Source organism: Myodes glareolus, chromosome 3 (genome assembly GCF_982192425.1).
Source record: "Myodes glareolus chromosome 3, mMyoGla1.1, whole genome shotgun sequence".
NCBI lineage: Eukaryota > Metazoa > Chordata > Mammalia > Rodentia > Cricetidae > Myodes > Myodes glareolus.
The window spans coordinates 83,073,023-83,097,931 of record NC_142028.1 but is presented as its reverse complement, the minus strand read 5'-3'; the positions used below and the strand labels follow the sequence as shown (position 1 = coordinate 83,097,931).

General features: G+C 39.1%; 1 protein-coding gene across 4 annotated transcripts in view; it reads right to left on the bottom strand.

The window, feature by feature from the left end:
- The window catches only part of Zfyve9 (zinc finger FYVE-type containing 9), a 161,170-nt gene that overhangs the window by 51,142 nt on the left and 85,119 nt on the right, over positions 1 to 24,909 (bottom strand). For 3 of the 4 annotated variants that reach the window (XM_085686393.2, XM_085686394.2, XM_048453335.3), the window contains 6 exons: positions 15,706 to 15,805; positions 13,254 to 13,430; positions 11,542 to 11,711; positions 9,407 to 9,527; positions 5,860 to 5,982; positions 3,689 to 3,844 (listed from right to left, as the gene is read on the bottom strand). In XM_085686393.2, coding sequence (XP_085542519.2) covers positions 3,689 to 3,844; positions 5,860 to 5,982; positions 9,407 to 9,527; positions 11,542 to 11,711; positions 13,254 to 13,430; positions 15,706 to 15,805 — 847 coding nt within the window. The remainder of the gene's footprint in view (positions 1 to 3,688; positions 3,845 to 5,859; positions 5,983 to 9,406; positions 9,528 to 11,541; positions 11,712 to 13,253; positions 13,431 to 15,705; positions 15,806 to 24,909) is intronic. The other variant, XM_085686395.2, reaches the window with a different exon arrangement.

Sequence of the window (24,909 nt, the reverse complement as noted above, 5' to 3'; positions counted from 1 at the left end):
ATCTTAGTCACTTCACACTGGCCTATCCTATTTAAAATTCTAATTTCTTTTTTTTTTAATATTTATTTATTTATTAAGTATACAATGTTCTTTCTGTGTGTATGCCCGCAGGCCAGAAGAGGGCACCAGATCCCCTTACAGATAGATGGTTGTGAGCCACCATGTGGTTGCTGGGAATTGAACTCAGGACCTTGGGAAGAGCAGGCAATGCTCTTAACCTCTGAGCCATCTCTCCAGCCCCTAAAATTCTAATTTCGACTATATGTGAAAGCTATGTCTCCTAAATTTAAACTAGATTTCTCTCTTAAGAGTCACATCACATATTTACCTACTATTTACATATTCCATCTGAGTAGTTCAAAATTTATTAGTCATTAGTTGTAATTCAGCAGACTGACCAATTATTCATCTCTTGCTCTTCTGTCAAGTTTTCTATTAGACATCTGAATACTTAAGACCAACTCACTCGGATACCAAGCCAGAGATCTGAAGCAAACCTTCTCTTGTTCCTCTACAATACACCTCACACTAAGTTACTGAACCCTATTTAATTGAGTCACCACTTTCTTTCATCTCTTTTTCTCACTGTTATTACTAAGGTTAAACCTGCAATTTCTTTCTTTCTTTTCTTTTTTTCTTTTTTTGAAGACAGGGTTTCTCGATAGCTTTGGAGCCTGTCCTGGAACTCACTTTTTAGGTCAGGTTGGCCGCGAATTTACAGAGCTCGGACTGTCTCTGCCTCTTGAATGCTGGGATTAAAAGTGTGCACCACCACAGCCCTGCAGCCATGCAATTTCTTAATTGATTACTGACTCTCTACAATAGTCTGTTAAAATCATTTTGAAGCACAATTCATATACAATAAAACTCACAGATTGCTTTTGTTGCTGTTTGTCAAGATAGGGTCTCTTCCTGGCTGTCCTGGAACACGCTCTGTAGACCAGGCTGGCCTTAAACTCAGAAGAGATCTGCTTGCCTCAGCCTCCCAAGTGTTATAATTACACTTGTGTGCCACCTAAGTGCCAGTTTTAAATATGCAAGCTACTACATTCAAGACATATAAATATTTATTTATGTATATGCCTGAGTGTATGTTACATGTGATTTCACTATGATGCTCCTGAGACTGCCAATAAAGTTTGCTTTGAATCTGAAGGTGGAGCTAGCTACTAGCTGACCAAAATTAGCCACAGAGGTTTTTGGAAGACCAAAGACAGATAGAGAGACACAGGAAATAGTAGGGCAGGGATTGGGGAGAGTTTCAGCCTTGTTGGAGGGAGGACAAGCGTGGGCAGAGGGAGCTGTCACTGGTTGATTCTTTGCCATGTCTCTGATTATTCAGGTTCTTATCCCATATCTGACTCCTGAGTTTTTATTGATAAAGAATAGATAAACACTTCACATGTACTGTATGTGCACAGGAACCCAAAGAAGAGGGTATCAGATTCCTGAAAACTGGAGTTAGCATGACTGTGAGCCACTATATAGGTGCTAGGAACTGAACCTGGGTCCTCTACAAAAGCAAAAAGCACTCTTAATCACTGACCCATCATTCTAGCCCCCATTATATAAATTTTGGCTATTAGTAGAAGTTCTTAAAAAAAAAGCATACATATAATAAATGTAACAGTTAACCTTTTCACCTATACCTAGATATTTCTATTATTTCTAATTTTTCTGATTTTTGCAATGCTTCAAAAATACTTCACATACTAAAGTGTATTTTATATTAGATAACATTTTTGCTCAAAACCTCACAGAGGGCTTGCAAAGTTAAGAGACTGTGTGGCCATGGATCGGCCAGTGGGTAAAGTGCTTGCTTTAGCCTGATGGATGCCCAGAGTTTGGTCCCAGAATGCACACATAAAAGTGAAAGGAGAGAATCGACGTCACAAAGTTGTCCTTTGACCTCCATAAGCGTGCTGTGGCACATGCACACCACACACACACATAATAAATTTAAAAAAGAAAGCTTGACTAATTCATGGTTTCCTATCTTTATGAAATTCTATTAGATAATACATGAAAATAGGTTTATATTAACCACCCGCACCCCCTCTGCAACTCCTGTTCCTCAGCACAGAATTTACCAGAGATGGGAATCTCACTACGTATCCTAGTCTGGACTTACCATCCTCCTACCTTTGCCTGAGATTAGAGAAGTGTGTAACCACATTTGCCTTACGGATCCTTTTTAGGGACTGGAGAGATGGCTTAGCTGTTAAAGGCTCACAACCAAAATATAAGAATTCTCTTCGGGGGGGCGGGGAGAACTTATTTTAGGGCTAGAGAGTTGGCTCAGTGATAAAGCACGCATGCTGTTCTTCCAGAGGACCCTCGTTTGGTTCCCAGCACCCATGTTAGGTAGCTCACAACTACCTGTAATTCCAGTTCCAGGGGATCCGATGCCTTCATCTGGCCTCCACAGGCGCCTGCTCTCATGTTCACAGGTACACATACATACACAGAATTAAAATAAAAATAAATTCTTAAAAAAAATCTCATCCCAGTACTCAGGAGGCAGAGGCAGAAGATCTCTGTGAGTTCAAGGCTACATGGCATACTTAGTAAGTTCCAGGTCAGCATAGCTACACAATAAGACCTTGTCTCAGAACAACAATAAAAAACCTCTTGCTACTTGTTTTAGTCTGTACATTTACAGTATTCTCTATCAACAGCGGGTATTATTTATTGACTTTCTGTTCTTATAAATAATAATCACTTTATTTAAACCACATCGTATTTTTTTCTGTTAAATCAGGTGAATCTGTACTGTTAAATCATAAGTTTAAATGTATTTTTTGTTTCGCTTTGTTTTGAGGTAGGCCCCCACTATATAGCCCAGGTTGGTCTTGAAATCATGATCCTCCTGCATCAGCCTCCCAAGTACTGAAATTACAGGCATAACCACCAGGCTAGGTCAAGTATAATTATTTCTCTCCAACTTTAGTATTTTTTTAAGTTAACATCATTAGCATTGTCCAGTTTCTTATTTTTATTTTGTTTTTTTCAAGACAGAGTTTCTCTGTAGTTTTGGAACCTGTCCTGGAATTTGCTCTGTAGATCAGGCTGGCCTCAAACTCACAGAGATCCATCTGCCTCTGCCTCCAGAGTGCTGGGGTTAAAGACGATCACCACCACCCAACCCTTGTCCAGTTTTCACAAGTGTGATTTTACTTGTACATTGCACAGTTAGTAATACAACTTATTTTGAAATCATATAAGCTAACTGATTTTAAAAATACAAATATTCAAGTGCTTATGCTATTATTGCATAAATACTGATAACTAGAGGTTATAACGATTGAGCTATTACTATGCTTTCTTCTACTAGATACCAATGTTATAACCCACAGATCACAACAACATTCTTAACCCAATGTCAATGGATTCTCTTATAATTTTAATCTATCCTTTGTAAAATAAAAGAGAATCAGTAATAAAATACATAATTTTCTCAAAGTATGACAAGTTCTACCTTGCCACTAATGTCAAAGTCCGAGGGCTAGGGATGTAGTTCAGTGGTAGAGTGTTTGCTTAGCACATAAGAACCTGTGTTCAGTTCCTAGTACTGTTAGAAAATACCAAAATTCAATGCCAGGTTTCCAAACCTAATATAATTATTTTATATCTGAGTCCAAAAATTTTTATCATCTACTAATGGTGCAAAGTTCTATAGCATTCCTACCTGCCAGTGCATCCCGATAAAGTTGTACAAAGTGATTAAAGATGTCCTTTGGCAAACACTTTTCATCTGGTAGACACTGCAGCAAAATTACTATCTCAGATTGACCCACAGCATGCATTCCTTTGGTTGTGAAACACCAGCACTTCCTGTTCACATCTATGGGTGGAATAAAGATATAGACACTCTTTTCAATCATTGATCTCATAAGGATGTACAGAAATTTGTTATAATACAGCAAAAAACAAAAGATCACATAAGCCCATTCAATTCAACTTTAAATGGTCACTGCATGAGCCAAAGGATCATTGTAAAATATAAAACAAGTCAATGTCTTGTTTATTTTTTTGTCAACACTTAGAAAACTGGAAGGAAATTAAAAGAAATGACAGATAAAGAAAATATATTTAAGACTTAAATAGACAATAAAGATATAGCTTTCCATGTCACTAATTTTAAAAAATCATTTTTCAGCTGGATGGTGGTGGCGCATGTCCTTAATCCCAGCACTAGGGAGACAGAGGCAAGTGGATCTCTGTGAGCTTGAGGTCAACCTGGTTTACAGAGTGAGTTCCAGGACAGGCACCAAAGCTACGCATAGAAACCTTGTCTCGAAAAACAAAACAAAACAAAAAATTCATTTTTCTAGGGAACCGGGGAGAGGGCTCAGAGAGTGAAGGGCTCGCTGCGCAAGAGTGAGGCCTGAGTTCAGACCCAGCCCTCACACAGACAGCAGCCAGGAGAGCACTTGCCTGCAACCTCAGTACAGAAAGATCCCAGAGGCTCATCAGTGAGCCGGTGTAGCCGATTAGTGAACTGTAGGTTTAGTGAGGGACCTTCTCAAAAAATAAGACGGACAGCAATATAGGGAAATACCTTACAGTGACCTCTGAAATCCATAGGTACACGCATGGGTCTGTCTCCTACATGCACACCATGCCCATATACAAAAGTCACTTTTTATTATTTATATGAGACTAGGAGCAAAAAGAATAAAATCTAGTATTTTAGCTTTGACTTCAGGCTGTGGACAAAAGAAAATAAATTTTTATGTACTAGCTAGTTTAATTATAATCACTTCTGAGAGAAAACATTAGATAATCAGCAGAGGACTTCACCTGGTTTTACACTATACAGAGTACGACTTGTCTAGACTACTTACTTCTGCTTCTTCACTTTAGGTTAAAAAGGGTTCAAAAAAATCCCACAAACAAAACACATCATCCCATCCTCGACACATTTTCATTTGCACCCTGACAACAGGATATCCAAATGAATTCAAATAAAGTAATGATTAATATCACTATGTGCATCAAAACTAATGAAAGGTCCCTTTCTTTTTATATGAAAATTACTACTTTGTGTACCTACTTATCAAGTACTCAGTCCTATTCATGTGTGTGTTCACATGTTCATTGCCACAGAGAGATGCTGGGTGTCTTCAAATATTTTCCGCCTTATTTTCTGAGGCAGGTTCTGTCAGTGAACATAAAGCTTGCCAGTTCAGCTGGACTGGATGGTCAGAAGGCCCCAGAGATCCGGGATTGCAGACACGCTGCTGCACCTGGCTCCTCCTCCTCTTCCCTTTTTAATGTGGGTGCTGGAATCAAACTGAGATTCTCATGCTCTCACAGCAAACATTTTAGCAACCACGACATCTCCCCAGCCCTCCAATTAATCCACTATTTTAAGGTGTTTCAGGAATTCTAGGCTAGCTAATTTGTCTGTCTGTCTCTGTCAATCTGTTTCTGCCTGTCTGTCTTTCTGTGTCTGTCTGTCTGTCTGTCTCTCCATCCCATAATCATTTAATGGGTAACTTCTGTGGGCAAGATACTATACTAGGTAAAAGCGTAGGATGGCTTCTGCCCCCAGGCGCAAGGTTAGCTAATCTCTAATTATAACTTACAAAGTAGGTGTGGTAAACTGAAATTTCAAGCAACATTATACTTGAATGTGATTCTGGAAGAAAAAGTGGATGGCATTAACAATGGGCCAAACAAAAAGGCATTATTTTCAGTTAAGTCAGAAACCTCCCCATTTCATCAATGGAGAATGTCTAAGGAAGCAATACAAAGGTATTTCTAGTTTCTAAGGTTAACTTAATTGTGTAAAGAATATGAAAGCTTTAAAAATTATGTGTTGAAATTATTTTTAGTTAAAAAATTCTAACTTACAATTTACAATTTTAACCATCGACAATAAATTTGCATTTAAAACAAAGACAAGTGGGTCTGGGCCACCATCCTCCAGTTGCTGCATGACTGAAATCTGCGATGGTTTCTCCTCCACAGCATAGTCTGTAAGAGAGAAAACATTGTAGTGGATTGGTTAAAGTGACAAGCTGAGAAGGAAATCGAGTGGAGAATGGGTTGATCGTCACAGGAAAGAGACACACAGGTCATGGTTGGTAGTCACTATCTCACTGCCATGTTTAGTGCTTCCTTTTACTCTGATTGGAATGAAATGTGTTGTCGTACGCATAAACTTTCCCCCCTAAAATGGTCTGTTTCAAGTCTGCTGTACCTCTTTATCTAACAAAAATGTTCAACTATTATAACAAAAATTTCATAGAACAAATATTTTAAGATCAACATTTAAAATAATCCCAAATACATTAAAAGGTGATTATAAACTAAGAGTTCCTATGAAAAGGGTGCCAAGGAATTGGTACCGATAGAGCCTGGCTATTTTACTCTATACTGTTACATTGTTCTATATTTTTTACCCTTACAGAGCATTAGACTTTTTTAATGCACAAAAAAATAGAACTATCACAAGTAACTGGGTTCTTTAAATAATTCCTCTGAATATATGAGCACTCACTACATATGGCACTAAAATCCTTACTAAGCCACACATCAGACTGTAGTACAATCAGTACTTGATGCAGAACACTGGTCCTCTAGCTGGCAAGCACATACTGTACCACTAGACCACTTCATTCTTAATGGTGTTCATCTCAGTATAAAGTCAAAAGTATGAACAAAAATCACTGAGAATCTAACTTAAAGATAAAGGAAAGGAATTAAGATTGGATTTTCAGTGTTGTTCTCGTAAAGTGTATCACTAAGGGACAACCATGAGTCAAAAGGGAACACCATTTTTCACCGACCAAAAAAAAAAAAATAAAAACTGGGTTTTTTCTAAGATATAATAGAAAATACTCAACTTCCTATCAATAAAAATATATATTTGAAAGAAAAATAGTAAGTGATTTAAAAGTTTTTAATGTTATCTCACTAAAATAAAAAAACCCTGCAAAATTCTAGTGAAGAGACTGTAGTATCGAAACAGAGCCCAGTAATAGAATTTTTAAATAATAAATTAATACAGTCTTTATTAAACTGAGACTTATAAAAATAACACAGCTGGGTGTGGTGGCACACATCTTTAATCCCAGTAGATCAGGAAGAAGAGACATGTGGATCTTTTTGAAGTCAAGGATGTATCTATTTCAAAATAAACAAGTAAAATAAAAAGACCCAAATTTTCACTTGCTGAGCAACCTTCTTAACAAAAAACATGTTTGTTCTAAGGAGTCCTTAAAAGGCGAAGGTTCATGACACAACCAAAGAATGCTGAGCAGACTTAGTTTATCTCCAGTAAAGGAGAAAAGTGTTTATAGAGAACTGTCTAAAAGAATAACAGAATAGAGAAAAAATAAAGTGTTACTTTGTAGGTATCCCAGGATAAGACTGAGACATTTGAAAGGCTGAGCAGCTGTTCAAGAGGTCTGAGGACACAAATTCTTCAAACAGAAAAAAGACAAAGTACTAATTACCTGTCAATTTGACTGCAGTCAAAACAGTTTTTGCTATAGGCAAAAAGGTATGTAATCTGATTTAATGACCACAATTACTCTTAAATAGGCAAATTTACTTCACTTTTAAACAACAGACCAGAGCAGCCTGGTGGTGGTGGCATATACCTTTAATCTCAGTATTTGGGAGGCAGAGGCAGAGGCAAGCAGATCTGTGGGTTGGAGGCCAGCCTGGTCTATTGTGTGAGTTCCAGGACAGGCAAGGATACACAGAGAAACACTGTCTCAAAATATAAACAAGCCAGGCAATGGTGGCGCACCCCTTTAATCCCAGCACTTGGGAGGCAGAGGCAGGTGGATCTCTGTGAGTTCGAGGCCAGCCTGGTCTATAAGAGCTAGTTCCAGGACAGGCACCAAAAACTCCAGAGAAACCCTGTCTCGAAAATCCAAAATAAATAAATAGATAAATAAACAAAACAAACAAAAATAGATAAGAATTTATTTAAAAATAGTTCAAAGGGATGAGTGCTTTGCCTACTATAAAGTTCATTCTTTCCCATTACTCCATAACGAAGGGAAAAAGAATAGAAGAATAAAAAATAATCTGTAAACCAGAAGGTAGTGGCACACACTAATCCCAGCACTCAAGAGGCAGAGTCAGGCGGATCTCTGTGAGCCTGGTCTACAAGAGCTAGTTCCAGGACAGCTAGTGCTGTTATACAGAGAAACCCCCTCTCTGGAAAAAAATAATAAATCTGTAAATAACATGTAAGGTGTTAGAAGTGAAGTTACAAGAGGAGCTGAAAGATGGTTATAAGGATTTGTGTATGCTATGATAATTTAGGTCAGAGAGATGGCTCAGAGTTCAAGTGCACTTGCTACTCCTACAGAAGACCTGGGTTCAGTTCTCATCATCCACATGGCAGACCACAACTGTCTGTAAGTCCACTTCCAGGAGACTCTCTTTTGGCTTCTGTGGGCACCGGGACTGCACATGGTACACATAAATACATGCAGGCAACAATACAAAAGATAAAAGACACACCGGGTGGTGGTGGTGCATGCTTTTATTCCCAGCACTTGACAGGCAGAGGCAGGTGGATCTCTGCGAGTTCGAGGCCAGTCTGGTCTACAGAACTAGTTTCAGGACAGCGAGGGCAACACAGAGAAATCCTGTCCCAATAAACAACAAACAAAAAAGTTAAAGCTAGAGAGTATGAGGTTGCAGGAATCTAAGAAAAGAGCAACGGAACTATTAGTATTCCCGCAGCTGGGAGGGGCTGGCTGGTGCTGATGGGATATAGCAAACGGCCCTGCAGCTCAGTATTCTTGGTTTTTCACCTTTGCTCCTTTACCAAGATCCCTATAACATGTTTTTGTTAAGAAGGTTGCTGTGTTGAGCACAAATTTGGGTTATTTTAATAAATTTTAGTTTAATAAGAAATTATAGCGGCTTAATTATTAATAAGGTAAGTCAGATAATGCATTCTCTTTTGATAAAACTTTTATATGTTAACTTCAGTTGGTTATGCTACTAAGAAAGAAAAACACTTTTGTATACTTATTTAATTAAAACATATTACAAGCCTGTGCTATCACACCCAGCTAAAATATACTTTTAACAGCAAAATTGCTACTTAAGCCCTCCCCATGTGTCTTTCTGCAGGTTATCATCCACTTCAAAGTTAAATTAACATCCTGAGTATAACAGGCAGTACTCTAGGACCACAAGCAACTCTTGAGAGTATGATGAGCTCTGAAGTATCCAAAGACTGACAATGACATTATAGCAAACACATATAAACAGCTACCCTAGAGCAAACAGTCACAGCAGCCACTGTTCTCATGGCATTGAGGCTGCTGTATTTGTTAGAAGAATGACTATCACTCCATCATCCTTTCCTTAAACAGAAGCAACATGTGGCATATAGAATTCTGTTTAAGCACGGAAGTCCACATACCTCCTTTCACACCAGTGGAGATGAGGATGGGAGGAAGGCCATCTTCAGGAATAAGATTCATTGCACTTCCAACAGGACTTCCAACCTGAGTTATGCTCCCAGAGAATAGAGAAATATCAGCCTAGGAGAAGCAACCATCAATGTGAACATTAGTGCATGCAAAACTTTAGTAATATATAATTAAAATGTAAGTAAGAATTTAAATAAAAAATGAAAATTTACTCTTTTTTGGAGACAAGATCTCACTACATAGCCCTGGCTGTCCTGTAACTATGTAGACCATGATGGCCCCAAATTCAAAAAGGTCTACCTGCCCCTGCCTCCCAAGTACTTGGATTTCTGAGACAGGATTGCTAGCCCAGGCTATCCTCAAACTCACCATATAGCTAAGGATGGCTTTAACTCTTGATCCTCCTACCACTTCAACCCAAGTGCTGGGAACATAGGTATTCAATACAATGTTCAGTTTATATGGTGGTGGGAGTTGAACCCTGGGCTTTATGCATTAGAGGCAAGAATTTTATCAACTGTGCTACAGCCCTAGACCCAGTACAGTCAATCTTAATAAAATTCAACTACACTTATAACAAAGTCTGCAGACAATATGAAGATACAAATCTGAACAAATATTTCTGAATGTAAATATAAAGCAGTAACAATTTTCTGGAAACTTTGTAAGTTCAAACTTTATCCAACCCTAATGTTAACTGTGGTCTCTGGGTGATCATGATACAGGCTCACCAAGTGTTATCAACTTTTGATTCTGGGAAAGACACCGATAATGATGGATGGATGGCATATGAGGACCGAGAGAATGTGAGAAATCTCTGTTTCTTCTTCTTTTTTTTTTTTGTTTATTTGTTTGTTTTGAAACATAGTCTTACTACGTAGCTCTGGCTGTCCTGGAACTCATTATGTAGACTGAGTTCATCTCAAACTCTGACTCCCAACTGCTAGAATTAAAGGCATGCATTACTATGCCCAGCTGAGTATTCTTTTCAATTTGCTATGAATAAAAAAATCACTCTAAAAGTTTTCATTAAAAAAATGTATCCAAACTCTTATCCTCTAATTAAATGTGAAAAAGCCAGGGCTGGTGGCACAGGAATGTAATCCCAAATATTCAGGAAGCTGAGGCAGGAATATGGAAAGTTCAAGGCCTACTTGGGCCAAGAGTTAGACCAAATTCAGCCTGGGCAACTTAGTGAGCTCCACTCAGAATAAGCACTTCAGAAGGAGTGGATATATAGTTCAATGGTAGACAAGGTACTAGATCCAATCTTATCCATCTCAACAACAACAAATAAATAAATAAATAAATAGGAGCTGGTATTTCTGTGTTTCTGAATATTATGTCTTAAGGGTGAAAAATCCTATTAGTTCCAAAACTGTAACTGAGTTCTACAGATATCAAAGTGAGGACACAGTAATAGCTAGTATCTTAAGGTAAATTGTATGCTCCTTCCATTGAGAAGGCAAATGGTTTAATAATTTATTTAAATTTTGGTGACATTTTTAAAAAATTTTAAATCGAAACAACAGGTTAGACAATTAGAGATGTTTGAAGACAAAGGGGGATAGTTCTTTAGCTATTTTCACACTGCTCTTTCCTTTCCCCCACAATATTCTTGAGAGGGCACATAGAACCCAGGAACATGATTTAAGAGCTAATTTACCTAGGGATCTTGATCCTTCTAAGTTTGGCCTCTCCCTTTAGCAGTAGCCTGAGCACACCTGAGAATCTTTCCCTTGAAAAAAAATCTTTCCACCGGGCCATGGCCCAGCACTTGGGAGGCAGAGGAAGGTGAATCCCTGTGAGTTCGAGGCCAGCCTGGTCTACAAGAGCTAGTTCTTAGACAGCTAGGACTGTCACACAGGGAAATCCTGTCTTGAAAAACAAAACAAAACAAAACAAAAACAAAAAAACTTTCAAATATAGAGCAAACAAGTAGCTAATGTTGCCATGTTTATTTTACTTACACACAGACACAAATGAGCACTTGCCCTTATTAAACTATATTTAAAGTACACAGGGTTTCACAAAGAAATCATTCAAATTAACAAAAGACAGCAGACAGACAGCACCATGCTGAGCAGAGTAGTGATCACTTTTAGTTGTCCTCCTGTTTTCTCACCTCTGCTGGTAGAGGGCTGCTGGTTACAGGCTTGACTGGGTCATGTGACACAGCCAGAGTTCCTGTAGAGGAAGTCCCATTCATTGTTAATTTGGATGCATCAGCAACTTCTCCATTGGGCAAGATTCCATCAGCAAACCAAACTCTCCTCTGCTCTCGGGGCTGTGGCACTTGAGGGGCCAGGAAAATAAAACAGGCATCAATGTGACATTGATAGTGTTTCTAATGGCAAAAAAGAGGTCACCAACTCCAGAGGTTCAAGGAGGTCCCTATTTATTATCGTCTTACCATTACATACAGGAGAACTGTGGCTGAATGGCAACAGTTATAATTAACAAAAATTCCTCTTTAAATATTCTTTCTTCTACTAACAAAAGTTTAAAATGCTTTGCTTTAAAAATATAGTAATTCTTAGACACTTATATGATTATGTTACACAGTCTGTTCTGCATCGCTGACAGAAACCATGGAAAGAGTTTTAAATACCTGGAAAACAGATTTAAAGCAGGAAAAAAAGTCAAAATAAATCCCTACCTCCAAAAAATATGAGATCCACAGAAATTAAATACTTGCAAAAGGATACGGTACTTCTAGAGGGCAAAGAAGCTCTGAAGAACACTGAGAAAACACTGCCAGTAAAGGAAGAGCTGGGACAGACATGTAAGAACTGAGGCGCAAACTGACCAGATCTTTGGCTCAGTGTAACTGAAGAGGAAAAAGATGATCTGGTGCTGGTTTGTACTTTAGTGAAAGGACAGGGGAAGCTGGAAAATCGCACTTGATGAAACAACGTCCTTAAATCCAGTTTTGGAAATCAGTCTGAACAGTTAAAACAAAGAGACTAGGGAAGAACAACAAAATGACAAATGAAGCAAAGAGAATAAGGATTCTAAGGAAGCCCGAACTCCCAAAAATACAAGGAGTACCTACTAAGGGATGATCTGAAAGAGGAGAAGCAGCAAGAGCAGCAATCTCAATAAGAGATCTGACCTTCAAAAGGAGTGCTTAACAAGGGAAAAGCAACACATTATGAGCGCTGACATAAAACTAACGAAGATATATAGACAAGGTCACTTTAAAGAAATATGTAATTCTATTTTTATTATTAATATTCTTCTAAATTTATAGTGTGCCTTTCATCTGATGCTATCATAATCATAAAGAAGTGACAACTCCAAAAAGTTGAGACTATAAGCTATCATATGATATAATCAGAATTAAAGCCCTGGATTTAAAAGTCTACAACTGAGATATTTTCATATTTTATAATGGATAAATTAGTTACAAAAAGAGAACACGGCAATGTCTATTCCTGAAAGCAATACCAGAATGGCTTGGTCAGCAGGAAGAAGGCTCATTTTCATCATTTGGCAAACTCCTACCATGAACATCTAAGTAGCCTGAATCTAGGGCTTTCCAGGACGGTTTCAAAGTCTACAACTCTTCTCAGGGATATGTAGTGTAGCTAGGTCATTCTCAAGGTAGAGGGGAAATGGGTATGCTTCCAGAGGTCCTCCAGAATAGCAGGCAATACAGTTTGGTTTACTTGCCCACATATACTCTGGACATACTTCTCATCTCAGTCTTCTACTTTAGTAACCACCCAAAGAGACTTAGCTGCAGAGTTTTTAAGAGTGGTGCTATAAAGCCACATCAGCACCTTTCAGAGGAGCTTGGTGAAGGAAAGGAGAGAAGAGCACATGATCCCCTACCTTCTGTTCCAGGGTGCTTTAAAACTCCCACAGGTACCATCACAGTGGGAGGTGGAGAGCTCAGGGCTCCTGAGGCCTGAGCTTGCTGCAAGGGAGGGATAGTAGAACAGTACTCAGCAGGATTGTTAGGGTTAGGGCTCTGGCTTGAGGCACTCATCATGTTCTCCCAGGCTTGAGCTAAAGCAAATACAGACACAATCAATGTGAATGGATTGCAAAATATGGACATCAAGACCTTGACAATATTGGATAATAATTAACATTCCCAGTACGTCTCTCTTCCAGCTAGTGAAGGTGTTCTGGAGACAGATGGTTTTATTCAATAGGAGAGACCACTTAGCTAAGCAAATTATTTGATTGGATTAAATTAAAATGATACAATATTTAAAAATAGTAATTCCAGGACTGTTGGTATAGACTGTTAGTTAAGGACTACGCCTATAGGTTTGTTTTTTTTTTTTAAAGGAGACCGTGTATTTCTTAAGAAGGAGAAATATAGCATCAGACTTCAAAGATTTGCAACTGAGATAGCCTTTAGGCATTTTCTGGTTTAATGCAGGGACCAAAAAATATAATTCTATTTTATGTGACTGTTTTAGTTTTATTTTAAAGACTAAACCTTAGGAGTATTCATCTCAGTATTTTTGTGATTTATGTTCTAATACAGCCATCACCTGTATAAAAATTTCCAGCAGTGAATCATTGCATATCCTTGGTGAGTCTCAAAAGCACAGGAATTACTTGAACATGAAAATGTGCCAATATCATGTAAGTGTGATCAACCAGAAAGGTCACAAATACATTAAGAGTCTATGTTCCCTGTAATCGTATTAACTAAACACTGACATATCAACATTTTCCCTAAAAGTGACTAGGATGGATGGAGCTCCAGAAACTAAAGACATCAAAACTTTATTTTTGAGGCACAGGTAATATATGCCCAGGAATAGAAACTAACCAATTTTAATTAAGCACCTTTAAAACAAAAACAAAACATCTCATCCAACATCAAAGAGTGATCCAAAAGACTCTGACTATCTATGTTGAACACTTATTTCCCCTAAAGCTAGTAACAACAGCTACATTCATTTGAAAGCACTGGCAGGAAGAGGAGAGGAAGAGAATAGGAGAAAGGGAAAAGAGGGAACATTGAAAAGCATCAACTTAAATACTCAGAAAGAGACCAGGCTAAGCCATGCAAGAGGAAAGACACCGGCAACATCAGAAGTAATTACCTTAGGATCCCCTGTTAAGGGCCTCCTTGGTTTAATAAAAAGTGAGAGATTCCATTCGAATCCTCTGCCATTTCCTTCATCTTTAGCTATACCAAGTTAAAAAAAATTGCTATCAAGTTGGAAGACCTCATCAAATAAAATAGGTATTAAGTATTGCTAGTAAGTGTATATTCTTGTCTGTGGCTATGTGTCCAAAAATAAAAGCAGTGGAATAAAAATTGAGTAACTCAATGAAATAACCACCATCCAAACAGTGATCCTTAAGAGTTGAAAGAATGATTCATGTTTCATCAAAATTCTAAGAATTCAGAAATGGGAGGAAATTGGGTAGATCATAGGATATTAGAACAGATCAGATTAACTGACATGCAATAGGTTAATAAGCCAGCAACAGGAAAACATCACTATGAGCAATGCAGACAGACAGAGCAGGAGGATCCAAGAGCAGATAAAATCCAGTCTCCAGGACGCCACTATTGGGATACAGGCAGCAACGGTGTCCTGTTTCCACACTGTGTCTACTCGGAATTGTTTTGGCAACTGTACAAAGACCCATTCAAAGAGAAAATACCATCACCTGGTAAATTTTACTGTATTTCTTCACAAGAATATTCAAGGATTTTGGTATTTTTGTTTGTTTTTTTCCCTTTAACTAAAATGACCATGGATTTATTTCTAGTCCCATATAAGATGAACAATGATTAAGTTTTATCTTCTTTCCCTTGGCTGTATTCTTTCCCCCATGTAAAAAAATGTTTTGAAGAAGTCACTGGCAAAAGAAGTACAATTTTCTGCTTAATGCTAACTACTAATATTTCTACTTAATACTACATTTCTAATTGATGCTAAAATATTTATTTCTAACAAATTAAGAAGTTCTGGGAAGGAAATCTTGTCTCAAATTTAATATCTTACAGCTATGTGGTCAAAGGCACCCCAGCCCACCTCTCCTCACCAGACAGGGATACACAGAGCTGCACACCACCATTTTTTCAAATGCTTCTTTCTTCCCACAGAACTTATCTAGCTTTAGCGATCACTCGGTATTGCACATGGGAATCTGAAATGCTAACGTACTTTCAAAACATAGAGATTACGCTTAGGATTTCAGTTGCAGTTCTAGCACTTGAGAAGGTGAACAGTACGGGGGTGGGGGAGACACTTCACAGGAATTCTCTTTCTGCCCCAGTGACTTATCGATCTGTTTCAACACTTACCATTCATCAGCACTGAATGACAGATTACACACACTCTAGCTTCCTTTCGGTCCATGTATAGCAGTTTACATTTCAGACTACAGCAGGAGGCACAGAAAACCTGGGAGGAATAAGAATATACTGAACTTACCAGGATCACAGTATAAAGAAATTGAACTAACATTGACCAATACTGATCATGAGCGAACCACATTATCTATTATATAACAGAATCAAAACACAGAAGTTTAGAAAGCTGGAATTCAAAATTAAGAGTGATATTTACAAGTCTATCAATAACAAGTCAATAAAACTTGATGAAAATAAAAATATTGGCCATGGTCACATAGGAAATACATATCAAGGAAAAATAAAACAAGACTTTAGTTATCCTTAGGCAAATTTCTCATAACACCAGTATTTAAGAGATTCTTGCACCTATTTCTGTTTGAGAAGGAGTTATATAGGAGAAGGAAATGAACAAAGATGGCAGGTTCTTGGTGTCCTTCTGTCTTTGTGTTGCTTTCATTGGTTTATAAAGAAACTGCTTTGGGCCTGTTGATAGGGCAGAGCTGAGGTAGGCAGGGAAGACAGAACTGAATGCTGGGAGGAAGAAAGGAGAGTCAGAGAGAAGCCATGGATCCATCGGAGACAGATGCTGGGAATTTTACCCAGTAAGCCACTGCCATGTGGCGATACACAGATTTTTAACAGAAACGGGTTAAACCAAGTTGTAAGCATTAGCCAATAAGAAGTTAGAGCTAATGGGATAAGCAGTGATTTCATTAATACAATTTCTGTGTGGTTATTTTGGGGCTAAGTTAGCTAGGCGGCTAGAACAAACAAGCAGCCCCTCCTTGCAACAGGTTCTGGTTTTGGGAGGTTTGGTTTTTTGCTGTTGTTGTTGTTTGATTTTGTTTTGGTTTCTCCAGACAGGTTTTCCTGTGTAACAGCCCTGGCTGCTCTGGAACTCACTCTGTAGACCAGACTGGGCTTGAACTCACAAGAGATCTACCTGCCTCTGCCTCCAAGTGCTGAGTTTAAAGGTGTGTGCCACCACCACCCAGTCAAGTTCTGGGTTTTAAGTTCCATTTTCTATTACCTAATAAGCACACCAACTTGCTATGAAGGACAAGAATTAAAACATACAACTGAATAATAAAACCTAGCACAGCTGCAGCTATATCAAGCCAAGGCAGACAGCAAAGCCAGCCAGCCAACCTCATTCTCACCTTCTGAGCTTAGCTGGAACCTTCCTTTTTTCCACACCATACAAAATCTCCTCAGGTTCCTGTTAGGATTTATTTTCTTGAGGATTTTTTAGTCACTTACCACATAGCTTTGCAGAGGAAGAAAACTGTTCCCAATAAAATAAAATCTACCCTAGTTTTCACGGCCTGGAACTATCTTATACCTCTAAAGTTGAACCAAGAGAGGAAGGGTCAGACCAAACTTAACATTAGCTGTAGCAGCTTTCTTTGTACTGACAAATCTAGCTATTACAACTACCAATTTAGTTTCCAAAGTTTTTTCCTCTCTCTCTCTCTCTCTCTCTCTCTCTCTCTCTCTCTCTCTCTCTCTCTCTCTCTCTCTCCCCCCCAAGAGGGTTTCTCTGTGTAGCTTGGCTGTCTTGGAATTCACTCTATAGACCAGGCTGGCCTCAAACTCAGAGATCCTCCTGCCTCTATCTCCCAGTGCTGGGATTAAAAGTGTGCACTGCCATGTTCCATTTTCAAATCCACTGAGATATTCATAGAAAAGAAGGTGTAGTGTACCTCACTCAGGGAGAAACTTGGGTTTTGTCTCTAATTTTGTTGTTTGGAGAGTTTCACTCTGTAGCCAACACTGGCCTAAAAGTCATAGCAATCCACCTGCCTCAGCATTCCAACTGCTGGGACTATAGGTATGATCCATCATATCCAGCTAAGAAACTAGGTTTAGTGGTATGTTTGCTAAATTTTCACCACTGAGACAAAATAATTGGGAAAAATAATTTAAGGGAAATAATTTTGGTTCCGTTTCAGAGGTTTGGACCCATGAAACTGGAGGGCATTTATCTGTATCATGGTGGCCAGGACCTAGAGAAGGAGAATACCTGAGTTGCTGGCTTTCTCCTTATCTCCTCTAAAATCAGCCTCCTATCCATGAAACAATGCCACCCACACTGGGACGGTGGCCTCGACTTAGTTAATCCTCTGTAGAAATGTCCTCAAATTTATACCTAGAGTGTTCTTTCCTTATTTCCTAGGCAAGGCTTAATCAAAGCACGTTTACAATCAAATTAACCACCACAGACAGTTGGATGACATATTCAAGTTCACAGTAACCTGGAAGAATACTCAGCATTTTACATATGTTGTTTGGCTCACTTCACCTAAAAATGTCTACAAAGGACAGCCATTTACAGATAACAGTTAAGTAGCAGACAGGTATTATGATCTTAAAGACAGTGTCTCTTCAAACACATGTTAAGATCCTAACACCCCAAGTAATGGTGTTATGATATAGAACCTTTAAGGGTGCTTAGGTCATGATCCCTCAGTAGAGTGATAACAACCTTGGTGAGGGAAGACCAAGACTCTTAGATTCTTTTTTAAAAAATTATTATGTACACATGCCAGAAGAGGGCACTAGATCTCATTATAGATGGTTGTGAGCCACCATGTGGTTGCTGGGAATTGAACTCAGGACCTCTGGAAGAACAACCAGTGCTCTAAACCCCTGAGCCATCTCTCCAGCCACTGTCTTAGACTCTTACAAGGTTGAGAGTGACGTTGTATGACCCCCTCCAAATAAAACCACCATGTTTTAAATATGAATTAAATGCATTAAATAATAAATATGAATTAAATACATACGCCTCTAGTATCTGCTCATTTAAATAGTTGGTTCCCAGCTGGTGATAGTGGCGAGCATAGCACTTTTACATTTAACAGGAGGACAGCCAAGCCATGTATGCTTAAAGCCTAGTTCCAGCTCTGGTCCTAGTTCTCTGCGTTCTCACTGTCACTCAGTGTAAGGAGCCTACTGTTCCTGTTGTTACAGCTGTGAGTCACTTCTACCACTATGCCTTCCCTGCCACTGGCAGACTGTATTCCCTGAATCAGAGAATTCAAAACAAATCCTTCCTCCTGTAACCATCTGCCAAGAACAAACTCTTCTAAGGCGACACCTCTGTCTATCCTGCATCTCACTACTGAAAAAAAATATAGTCCTCCAAACTGGAATTTCCCCAGGAGTCTCACTAAAAGGAAAAGGCTAAAGTCAGAGGAAGAGCTTGTCTCCCAAGAAGAGATTTTACACATTTCTAACAACTTGTCGCCTTCCAGGTGAGAGCGGAGGAACGAGAAAGATGGGCCAACACAAGAGAATACAGACCGGCCTCAGCTATGCAAACTCTTGCCTCCTGTTTAAGCCCAAACTTCATGATAGGACCTCGAAGACGCTCTTTTGGGGCCTGGGGAAGCTGTCACCAGATCTTTTTATTTGTTCCTCTTCCCAATGTAGTCATATTGAATAAATCTCCTTTCGTGTTTTGTCACTAGTACTTGTCTGTGTTAATTCACCTACTGAAGAGGGGTAGTTGAACCTAGGGTCCTGGGTTTGTCAGGGCCCGAGTCCTGACCCTAACTTCACTGGTAACACTCCCTTAAGCAGTTTCCTTCAGGCATCTGGCACAGGATATGTAAGAAGTACAGAAAAATGGCATCAGGAACAGCACCATTGCCGTCACAAGCCTGATAATGTGGTTTGTGGGCATTTGGAACTTTGCAGGAGGTGTGTGGAGCTGTGAGCCAGGTAAGTCCCAGAACGCTGGAAGCAAAGCTTGATAGATTATTCTGGATGCTAATAAATGCAGACAGTAGGGCTGAAGAGAGGGCTCAGCAGTTAAAGTGCTTGCTGCACAAGTATGGTTTGCTGAGTTTGGATCCCAGAACCCACATAAAATCTAGGCGGGCATTACAGCTCATCCATAATCTCAGTATGAGAGAAATGGATTTCTTTTCTTCTTCTTCTTCTTTTTTTAATGGTTCTTTGAGACAGGATTTCTCTGTGTAACCCTGGCTGTCCCTGAACTCAAGTGATTCACCTGCCTCTACCTTCTGAGTGCTGATATTAAAGGCATGTGCCACCACTGCCCAGGATTTCTTTCTTGAGTAACCTGACAAGCAAGACTAGACAAAATGGCAAGACCTGGACTTGAGACATTCCCGCAATATACAACGTAGAGGGTTAGAGGAGATGGCTCAGTGGGTAGAGGCACTTCCCCCAACCCTGGCAACCTGAGTTTGAATCCCCAGAGTCTACATGGTGAGTGAAAGGAACAGACTCTGTAAGCTGTTCTCTGATCTCCACATGTGCACCACGGACAGACGGCATGCCCCTCCAACAATATTTGTTTTAAAATATAAAAGGTGGAATGACTGAGAAAGACACTGGATATCTACCTCAAGCCTACAAAACCAGGTGCACACATGGGCTCCTGTACACACACAGCTACACACTTGTAAATATGAAAAATGCACATGCACACACGAATACACTAAACAAACAAACAGAAAGCAACAGCAGAAGACACCTAACATCAGCCTCTGGCCTCCACATGTGCACACACAGAAGAGTGCACCTGAACACACATTTACATATATGCATATATACATACATACTCACCAATAAAAAAATTTTTAAAAATTAAAAATGCAGACAGTAAAGGTTGTGGCTGCAATGTTTCAGAAGGAAAATCTCTATGAGGAGTTGGAGTAAAAGCCATTCACACTTCATTCTGGCAAAATATCTGCAGACATTCTGCCTATGACTGCAAAATCTGGGAAGGCTGAACTACAAATGAACTGATATTTGGGATAATAAGTTACAAAATATTGTAATATTAAAACAATGCTACAGTTTCAACTCACTGTTTAATTCAGACCGACTTAAAGTGAGAGAGTAAAGCCAGGTGATGGTGGCACACACCTTTAATGCCAGCACTTGGGAGGTGGAGACAGGCGGATCTCTGAGTACCAGGCCAGCCTGGTCTACAGAGTGAGTTCCAGATAAGCCAGAGCTACCCAGAGAAACCCTGTCTCAAAAAAATTTAAATTAAATTAAAATAAAGTGAGAGTATAGAGAATGGAGGAGAAAGTATTAAAAATGTGCATCTTGGTGAGGAAAAGGCATGGCTGAGATTAAAGCTCCTGACAGGGCAGAAGGGCAGGGGCAGCAAAGCTGGTGTGGCTGTGAGAGCAGCACAGCTAAAGCAAAGCCTCAGATTCTCCACTGGGGCTCTGGAATGGCTGCCTGAGGAGGAGACTACACTCAAGAAGGGCTCCAGGGCATAAAACTGAAAGCTCATTTGAAAACTATTAATTTGAAAGGGAAATGTTTGGAAACATGGAGCTTCCAGGATGTGCTGCTGGAGAACAGAGGCAGGAAGTGTTTTCCTGGGTTCACGTGTAAAAGCACAGAGGCCAACAAGAGGCAGGCTTGTCTCAAGTGCACAGCAGAATTTAGTATCATCGGAATGATTTTGCAGACAAGCATAATGTTAAAGTTACAGGGTTAAGATGGTTGTGTTAAGCAGGCAAACAAAAGGTCAATTAGACCATGAATAGAATGGTCACGTTCTCTGCATGGAGCTTTTGAGTGAGCTATGTATGAAGCTAAGAAATTGAAGTCTACACTGCAATGGTAAATCTAGGATATCTAAATTCCAAATGTTGGCGAGCAAAGATGTAGGAACTGAGTGGAGCCAATCAAAAGAGAGATTATGTGCTGTGTGTTTACCACATACATGCAGGTACCTATATAGACCAGAAGAGGGCATTGGATTCCTTGGAACTGGAGTTAACAGACAATTGTGAGCCATCAAGGGGCTCAGTAAATCTCAGCTACTTGTAAATGTGCAAGTTAAGTACCATCCCCTCCATTTACAGATGAACAGAGTGCCTTGGCTAAAATAAAGAAGTAGGTAAGTAGCCATAAAGTCATTCTAAACTAGATTACATTAATTCTAAATAAAGTTCAAGGTTGGCCAGCTAACCTATACTGTCAACTAGTATATCTCTAATATTTAAAATACTGATCCCACAGGGCTGGTGAAATGGCTTAGAGGATAATGGTGCTTGCTAGACATGCCTGGTGACCTGAGTTTAACCTCAGAATTCATAAGTTAAAGGACAAAGTTATCTTCTAATCTCTATATAAGACCTGACACCTGTACACGCATCGTATACACACACAACAGATAAAAAGACACTGACCTCTTTTGATCTTCACAATGACCTTAGAATCATGCTTCAATCAACTTTTAATATAAGAACTTACTATACTTTATTTTTTAAGGAAAAGCCAGTGACCTTGTTTTAACATTCAAGGACAAAAGCAAGTCTTAAGAAAATTGATCACTGAAGGTATAAACCCAAACATTATCTATCTTAATGTTCTGCCAAAGCAGATCTTATGAAAGTTATTCTGTATTCACTGCCCAAATTCTCAAAAATAAGACAAATGGCTGTAACTTAACAAAAAAAAAAAATCAACATGCAATTTTGCTGCAGGAGCTCCTTCCGCTCCTTCAGCCAATAGCCGCTGAGATACCAGCCCATTGGGGCGTGGTCTCTCTCTCTTTAAAAAAGCAGCGGCTGTCCTCCACTCTCTCTCTGGCTTCCGGCTCCTAGACTCCTTTCCTGTTTGTGCAGAGGGGCTGTTGTCTGGGACGGTAATCTGTAAGTTTTTTCCCCTTTGAATAAATAACCATTCTATTAGTCATAATTCCAAACTGGTGTGGGATTGTTTGTGACTTACGCCTTCATCTGGCGCCCAACGTTTGGTTGTAGAATCCCCCCTTTCCCCCCCACTCAACTGCTTGCTGCCAGCTCAGCTAGTCACGAGCCACATTAGTTTTCCACAATGAACAATGAGTTTTTCCTGCAGTGACATTTGAAGTTTCCAGGAAGAAGATGGGGCCCCATAACAACAACTCCCCCCCGGTTGATACGATGTCATGATACTGATAGCGCTACTACAAGACCTGTTTTGGGTACCAGCTGCACAAGACAATTCCAACGTGGTTAGCTGAAATGGTGCACATCTTGTACAACATTCTGGCCAGACCTCCACAAAATACTCAGAGACTATTTGCAATTTTAAAAGACACTGATCTTGAAATTTAACCATCAATTTACTTTCACAGGATCCCCCAGAAAGAATGTCACCTCCATGACAGCTAGAAGTAATTCTAGAGAACGACATCCCCTCTCCCAGTTAAGTTTGTCCTTGGGTTTAGGGACATCATTTAGAGGTTGGTTATAATTAGTATATGGTTGAGGGTTGGGGGAGGAATTTTATAAGCGCAGGAATCTTAAAAAAAAAAAAAAGAGGGATAATTGGATTATGGGATAATAGCTTTATACTTGTGAGTTATTGTTTTTAGACAAATATATTGGTATAGATTCTTATATATTGATACAAAGTTAAATTATGTTGACTATTATATGCATGCATGCTTCTACCTCTGTTTAAACATTTTTATGTATTGATATATACATAGTATTGATATATGTATATTTACCATATTGCATTGTACACTTCTACCTCTGATTAAGATACTTACATATTGTTTATGTATTAATATATATATTTACCATATTGCAATGTATACTTGCACATTGTTTATATTTGGAGGTCATATTGTCCTCATTTATTGCACAGTTGTTTCTTGTCTCAGTCTTTAAGTTAGATAGGTATTGAGAATTATATAGACCAATAGTCATCTAAGTTTGTCATTTATAATTAGACTAATCAGGTTCTTTAGATATATAAAGATTATATTCAGTATAGATAGATAATCTTCAACCTCTTCAAAGAGCTGTAGAAAATGGCCTTTAATCTAATTCAGAGTTCTGTGGTAGTGAGACACAATCGCTCCTGGCAACACCAATCTATTCCCGAGAGAATGTTGAGCACCAAAGACACTCCACCTGGATCCTTTCTTCTTGCCAGAACTGGCCTTTGGGTAAAGAAATGCCCATACCTCAACTACTGACAGAGTTACAGAATATCCATAAATGGATAAAACAGGACTGTCATATCCTGCCAAGACAGGGTAAGATAGTTTTGAAAAGTTTCTTGCCTTTGAAAATTGTATGTCAGTTACGTCAGGCCTTAGCCAAAGTTGGTTGCTTCAACGCTGCAAATGTGACTTTGGGTGTTTGCCCAGGTAGCCAGTTGTCTCTGTGATTTGTTACATGTTGGAAGTTGTTTGATTGCACTTCCTAATTACTCAGGTAACATTATTTCCCTTCTCAGATCTTTGATGGGATTGAAGATTATATAAATGTAGTTACTTTCCTCTCATGACTTGGCCAAGTTATTTGTTATACAAGACTTAAGCTAGTTAGAATAGGATATTTGTATTTATTGTATATAATTTAATAGGTTTGTACTTATTGTATATAATTTCGTAGTAGGATTAGAACTCTCTTACTTAAACAAAAGAGGGAGATGCTGCGGGAGCTCATTCCGCTCCTTCAGTCAATAGCCACTGAGATACCAGCCCATTGGGGCGTGGTCTCTCTCTCTTTAAAAAAGCAGCGGCTGTCCTCCACTCTCTCTCTGGCTTCCGGCTCCGATTCCGGCTCCTAGACTCCTTTCCTGTTTGTGCAGAGGGGCTGTTGTCTGGGACGGTAATCTGTAAGTTTTTTCCCCTTTGAATAAATAACCATTCTATTAGTCATAATTCCAAACTGGTGTGGGATTGTTTGTGACTTACGCCTTCACAGTTTTATTTAAAATAAGAAATCACAGCCAGGCAGTGGTGGCCCACACTTTTAATCCCAGCACTCCTGAAGCAGAGGCAGGTGGATCTCTGTGAGTTCAAAGCCATCCTGGTCTAGAATGAGTTCTAGGACAGCTAGTACTACACAGAGAAACCCTGTCTTGAAAAACCAAATAAATAAGTGGATAAATAAATAAAATAGGAAATTACTCCTAAAATAAATTTTAAAACCAGGTATTTTTTACTTTTCTTTTTTGAAGCATCTTTACATTTGTTTTTGAAAATCATGACATATTCACAATGAAAATCAGTGTGGTTCCTTGGGTACCTGGGAATAGATATACTTAAAAATCCAGTTATGCCACTCTTGGGCATATACCCAAAGGACTCTATATCCTACTGCAGAGACATTTGCTCATCCATGTTCAATGCTGCTCTGTTCCTAACAG